This window comes from Stegastes partitus, unplaced genomic scaffold (genome assembly GCF_000690725.1).
Source record: "Stegastes partitus isolate 25-593 unplaced genomic scaffold, Stegastes_partitus-1.0.2 Scaffold425, whole genome shotgun sequence".
In the NCBI taxonomy this organism is placed as follows: Eukaryota; Metazoa; Chordata; class Actinopteri; family Pomacentridae; genus Stegastes; species Stegastes partitus.
The window spans coordinates 300,746-307,728 of record NW_007578156.1 but is presented as its reverse complement, the minus strand read 5'-3'; the positions used below and the strand labels follow the sequence as shown (position 1 = coordinate 307,728).

At 37.8% G+C, this 6,983-nt stretch overlaps 1 protein-coding gene across 1 annotated transcript in view; it reads left to right on the top strand.

Moving 5' to 3' along the window:
• trim110 (tripartite motif containing 110) overlaps window positions 1-6,076 on the top strand; it is an 8,763-nt gene extending 2,687 nt beyond the window's left edge. The window contains exons 4-7 of the mRNA XM_008286023.1: window positions 3,255-3,277; window positions 3,460-3,605; window positions 4,763-5,034; window positions 5,807-6,076. Of these exons, the coding sequence (XP_008284245.1) occupies window positions 3,255-3,277; window positions 3,460-3,605; window positions 4,763-5,034; window positions 5,807-6,076 (711 nt within the window). The remainder of the gene's footprint in view (window positions 1-3,254; window positions 3,278-3,459; window positions 3,606-4,762; window positions 5,035-5,806) is intronic.
• Window positions 6,077-6,983: the final 907 nt, after the last annotated feature.

Sequence of the window (6,983 nt, the reverse complement as noted above, 5' to 3'; positions counted from 1 at the left end):
ATTTACATGTTTTAAAACTGTTTTTTAAAAAAAAAACTGTAAAGAATGTCAACATTGAAGATTTGTGTTTTTTCACATTATGCCATTCCTCAGAACTATGTGATTGTAACATTACACTTTTTTTTGTTTTTACTGTATTTCAGCAATAGATATATTTATTTTATTTTATTTTATTTTTTACAGATATTTGCTGTTATTTAAAAGAAAAAAATTATATTAAGGAATGAAAAATTATGCAAAAAAAATTTAAACTGTTAATTCACATATTTTTCCTGTTTTGTAAATCACACATAATATCTTGTGAAATCACAGAAAGGAAATATTCATTTACATGCTGACTGGTAAAAACAACAACAAACAACTGTAAATGACATCCACATCAAAAATCGACCTTTTTAAGAATAATTAGTTCTTTTACAGTGTGTGAACACACATTTTAACTGTTGTTTGAAAAAAAGAAAACCATTCATTTTAAAGACTGAGAAGCCATACATGGCTATTTGTGCTGTTAAATCACAGATTTTCTCAGTTTTGTTAAACTGTCACGTTTCCCAGGTTGTCATGGTGTCCAGAGGATTCATCTTCAGTCGTCCCTTTACCACTATTAGCACTTCAAAGTTATCAAACATCCTGAGAAATACCTCAACATCTTTTGCACAGATATTTATGCTTCCCAGAGGATGATTCGCACAGCGATCATCTGAGTTTAACTTGAGATGTGTTGATTAACCCTCAGCTTTCATTTACTACCCTCTGAAGAAATGAGAAAAACTGCTCTAAAAACATAACAGATTATTATTTTTCTCTACTTTTTTTTGCTCAAAGCTTTCAATCAACTTCTGTCCTACTCAAAAAATACCAAACATTCAAATATTTTTTATTTTTTTTAACCCTTTAAATGCCCATTTAATGCCACGGTGTCACTGTTTTTATGAAAAGGAAACCTGATAAAATGACTTATTTTCCAAATAATAAATGTTGGAGGGCTGTTTTTTTTTTTTTTTCAAAGATCGGGCCTACATATGCATAAGATTATTAATAAAATGGATTTGAACTGCTATGAAAACAACAGAATAATATTTATTTCTACTTTTTTTGCTCAAAGCTTTCAATCAACTTCTGTCCTAATCAAAAATACCAAACATTCGACTATTTCTATAATTTTAACCCTTTAATATTACATGAATGCTGTAAGACGTGGTGCCGATATTTATGGCACCATCAGGAACAAATGGATGAAACAGAACCACTTGGTTGGTGATCCCTTAACTTTTCATTTAGCGCCATCATTGGGTCAAAATTTAATTTGTCTCAGAACACACGCCTCCCTTAGATGTCAACTAGTGTGGTGACCCATCAGCTTAGTGCAGCAAATCCCTGTAGTTTGTGGTCATTTCTGCTCCCTCCTCACTGTTACTACGAAAAAAAGGAATAAAATGCTCTGATAAATGATCTTAAAAAGAAAAAAAAGATGTAAATCTCCAGTGCAGTTGTCACTAATAAACTCACAAAGTCTTCATCCTAACAAAAAATGATGAATCCAGTTCTCTGGTTAATGATTAAATACCATTAAAATCAACTTTCCTTATATTTTTACTGGTAATGAGCAAGTGTTCGCGCACTAACCTGCAGATTTTACTGGTTAACACTATAACTGCTAAACAAACAAAAGCCTTTTTTTCTCATTTAGCAGAACGTGAGACAGTCGAATCGCTTCGTCACGTTGCTGGCAGCGTCGGGGAATATTTAAACTGTCGCAAACGCTGCTAATCAGCTTACAGACGGGGAAATGCAGCTGTGATCCATATGTTTTCCTCACATTTTACACTCTTAATCTTGCTATTCTTCCAACGGGGATTTGGCTTTCGGGGGTGAAGTGACGTCAGTGCTATTTGGAGGGATGTTCACGGTTTTGTGTGATGAGTTTCATATGATAGCTGCACGAGATAAGAGCTGCAAAAACACTGTATTTAAATGATGTCTGACTGGTGAGAATGTGTATGATGAATTTAATGGTCAATTTGTTGGATTACATGTTTAATGTGTTTTCAAGAGCATGTTTTCAGTTGGATTGATTCTCTGTACTGTGTTTTGTTCAGTTTATGGTTTGTAGCAGGTACAATGTGATCAGTGTTTGCTTTTAGAGCCTCTGTCGTCAGTTTGTTAGTGTTTTAGAAGAGTCCAGGTTACAAGGAATGATCGCTGATGTTGTCAAAGCTAATGGAAGAAACACAGTCAGTCACACACAGAGTAACCTTGTGGGTTTCAATGAGTTTTTATACACGTTGTAAAATGAAAAATCTGTCAATGCAGGTGAAACTCTGGCAGCAAGAGTGTCAGAAAAAACATGTTAAAAATGATAGAATCCTGTAATGTTCAAAATCTGTATAAATGAAACAACAAATAGCAAATATCTGTAAAATAGTGAGTTTTTAAAAACTCATTTAAAGACAGTAAAACACTGCACACTTATGATCACACATTGTAGAACAAGAACAAATTATGATTTATAAAAATGGAGGGTTTTGATGTGAATATTAGGTAAGAATTTGACTTTTTTTGTTGTTTTTCTCTCCAGACCAAATGTAAATTAGTATTTTTTTCTGTGAATTTTACACTTAAAAATATTTACTATTTCTCAGTCCTTACTGTACAGATGTTTTTCTTTCAAACTATGCAAAATATTTGTAAAAACGAACACTTTTGGCTCATTTAAAGACATTAAAATATAGATTAATTTTTTAGTTATACACTGTAAAACAATGAATTGCTGTTCATAAAGACACAGATTGTTGATGTGGACATTAGGTACAGGTGTGGAGTTTTTTTTTCTTCAACGTGGCAATTAATGCTTTTTTTTTGTGATTTTACTTGATATTTTCTGACATTTAACAAAACAATGGTTATCTGGGGATACAAGGTGGCTCGGTGGTTAGCATCGCCGCCTCGCAGCAAGAAGGTCGCCGGTTCACGTCCCGGTGAGGACATCCTGCATGGAGTCTCCATGTGCAGAACCAGGGTTCTCTCCGGGTTCTCCGGCTTCCTCTCACAGTCCAGAAACATGTTGAGGTTAATTGATGATTCTAAATTGATTAAGCGGTGTATAGATAATGGATGGATAGATGGACATCTGTCAAACAAAAAACTACAGTTAAAGACAGTATTTGAAACAGATCCCAGGTACATTTGAAACCCTTTCAGTGGATAAATCGTTGTGTGTTTTTCTCAGCTGTCCTTGACTTTTCTTTCCTCAGGCCTTTCAATCAGAGGACACCAAGTAAGTCCAGAACAAATCAATGAGTCTTTGTTTGGTCATGTCCTGAACTGTGTTGATGTTAGCGTGTTATTATGTGACAGACAGCGAGACACACATGAGAGTAATGCACTAATTCTACCTGTTTGTAGAGCCATTCCTCAATATGACATTATAATCCTGAACTCGCTGTTTTCGTATTACAGGTTGTTAGCCAACCTGAACGGTCCAGTCTTCATCCCTGACCCCATCAGCCTGGACAGAAAACACATCCTGGAGGACATAGAGAACAACTACCGAGAGTTCATCAACGCCACCCTGCGCTGCCTCAGCGAGCTCAAGAGGGAGCTGTGTGAGTGGCACATATTCGCTATAGGTGACACCCGCCCACCTCACCCGCTGTTTCAAGGAATAGTGTGGCGTTCTGAGGAGATGTCTGCTGTCTTGTTGGGAGTTAACTGAGAAGATTGAGGCCGACTTTGATATCTATCTATTAAATATGCACTGTAATAGATCAGTGTAAAGCTACCGTCAAATTCTCATGGTAGCGTTCTGCTTTTCCCCCAAAATGAGGTTAAATTATGTAAAATCTGATCTTTTTTTGTTTTTTTGGAGCCAAAAACATAAATGAGCTTCAACAACTTCTATAAAATGGTGAAAAGACAGTATGAGCTGAACAAAAAATGTTCGCACAACACTTGTCAATGCACTGTTTAGAGCAGGGGTGTCCAATCCTGGTCCTGGAGGGCCACAGTCCTGCATGTTTTAGATGTTTGCCTCTTCCAACACACAACCTGATTCAAATGATCAGGATCATTATCAGACTTCTGCAGAGCTTGATGATGAGCTGATCATTTGAATCAGGTGTGTTGGAAGAGGGAAACATCTAAAACATGGAGACCCTGGTTTAGAGGAACAATTTAGACAGGAAATTAATATCATTACTAACTTTACAATGATACCCTTAAATCGGCCATTTTATTAGCTTAGCGTGCTACATTTCTCTGCAGGTAGCTTCGTCTCATTTAACGCCACGAAACTAATAATTTTGCTCACTACACATTTTAGGTGTTTTGCCCAAATTAAACAAACAAGATTTAATGTGTTATTAATTTGATGTTTGTTCACTGCGGTGGCTAACTGGCATGCTAACTGTTTAGCCTAGCCTTTATGCTAACAGACGCTGTCTCCTAGCTTAGATTCATGTTTTATTGTGAGAGCGATATCAATCTTCTCATCTACTCTCTTCTCATAACTCTCAGCAACAACACAAATATGTGTATTTCTGACTGTTGAAAACTATAATATAACTTTATTTTCAATGTTTTAATCTTTAGACGTTCTATGTCAGTGGCCTGTGAGTGATTTTCTGGGTGTAACATTGTGTTTATGGATGGTTTATTTATTAGTCTTTTTTCTTTTTTTTTTAGTCATATACTTTAGATTCTGTCACCAGCAGAAATCTCCAAGCATGTCACTCTATCACTTTATTAATTTCTCCTTCTACAGTGACCAGTCCTTTGACTCTGGACACAAACACAGCTCATCCACTACTGAGCATCTCCGACGACCTGCGTTCGGTCACGCGGGTTAAAACCCGGCTGCCCTGCGCTGCTCACGCCGAGCGCTTCGACCACTGGCCTCAGGTCCTCACCGTCCAGACCTTCTCCTCCGGGACTCACTACTGGGAGCTGGAGGCGGAGGGATTCTGGGATGTCGGCATCTGCTATCGAAGTATCGGACGGAAGGGCAAAGAGGGCAACGCCTTTGGTAACAACAAGGTATACGCATGTGCCACAAAGCTGTCGAGTGTCTTTACACTTTTTTTTTTCGCACTTGTATGTTGTTTTTGTAAAATAATGAAAAGAGTGGAGCCTCTTTTTTTTCATACCAGTGATATTAGTAGAGCTAGTTTGTACCCATGTTCCCCTCAACCCTATTCCTGGCATCACTCTGACTTTTGCTTGAATTGGCTTCAGTGAAAGCAAAAAGGTTTTTCTGGTTTTTATTCATCAAGTCAGAGGAGTCACTAAATTTGGGCTCAGAACAGAACCTCCTGTGTCCTTGTGCACTAAAGCTTTTCAATATTTTCAATCGCGTTCCATTAGATGACTCACATTTGTACTGATGATGCAGAAATGACATGGCACTGAGTTAGTGGTGAAATCGTATTTGTTAACTCTGGTACACAGCGTAGAATGATGAGGACACCGGTACATGTCTTTAACCTCCTCTTGAGGTTTCAGATGGGATTGCAATTAACAATTATTTTCACTATTGAGTCATCTACCTAGTGTTGAGTTCATAAAATGTCGCATTTACTTAAAATCCTCTTACAGTTTCATAAAGCAATGTGGCATGTTTAGATTATTGGTTTCTTTGAGTCAAAAATAGTTTAGTTTTTGTTCTTTTTTGCTTGAAAATTCCTTAAACAGTGAACCAATGAAATGAAAAAAATACTTTATTTATGGTTGAATGGCTGAACATGCTGTTTAATCACTACTTTTTTCAAGCTCTTGTTCCTTGACTGAAGCTCCTCTGTTGAACCTCCAGGTGTCGTGGAGCTTGACTCAGCAACATGACAAAAAGCTGGCAGCCTGGCACAACCGCAGGAAGACCCGCCTCACCAACCAAATGGCCGGCAACCGACTGGCCGTAGCGGTGGACTACAGCGCTGGTACCATCACCTTCTCCGAGGTGGGACCTTCTAACAACCTGATCCACCTCCACACTTTCTCCTCGACCTTCACTCAGCCGCTGTGTTTGGGCTTCGGACTCTACAAAGCTGAGCTCAACAGTCGCGTCTCCATCATCAAAGTCTGAGGCGATGGACAGGAGATAAACTGACTTGGACAAATCCATGCCAAGATGAAGTGGTGTTGAGTCCTTTCCAACCTCTGTAACCACAAGAACATGGGCTGGAGTTCTTCTCTGCTGTTTTCCTGTCCGATCCTGGGCGGAGTTTAATTTCTTCCTCAACAGAGAAACAAAACTGCAATCAGGTGGAAAACATGTTTTTCCCAGAGACCCCCGAGGATGGAACATGTGATGCACCAACGTGGAACAGCAGGTGAAGAGGCTGTTTTCAAAGTTAAGCGGAATCAGTTTGTGATATTATGTTGTTTTTATTCCACAGTGATTAGAACTGCAGGCGACTGGTGATGGTTACATGATAATACGGTCATTTAAATGTTGTAAATGTACACACAGCGGCTCATTCTACACTCTTCTAAGCATATCTAACAGTCTACCTCAGTTAGGTTCTGTGAGTACCGACAACAGAAATAAGTACATCTCTGTGCAGTATAACTTCAATATAAAAAATTGTATCACCTCTCAATAATTGCATTGTTTCTAAGATAAACAGTTGAATATTAAGTCCTATAGATAATTTTAAAAAAAATGCTTTGGAAAGAATATAGACATAAAAAATCCATACAACAAAAATAAATACACCTGTGATCATTTACAAATAGGTTAGAAAACCTGTGATCACTGAAACCAAATGAAGTAAACCTGTATGAACGTGGTTATAAAATGTCCTGCGAACACCAGAACCTTCTCAGTTCTGGACCTGTGGACTGTGTCTGTCTGCATCATGGTTTCACGTGGTGAAGAATTGTTAGAGGAGCTGAAAAAATGTGATTGTAAGGCTTCACAAATATGGAAAATGACACCAGAAGCTCAGCTAAAAATCAGCCAAAATATGTTTACAGCAGTAATCAGGAGG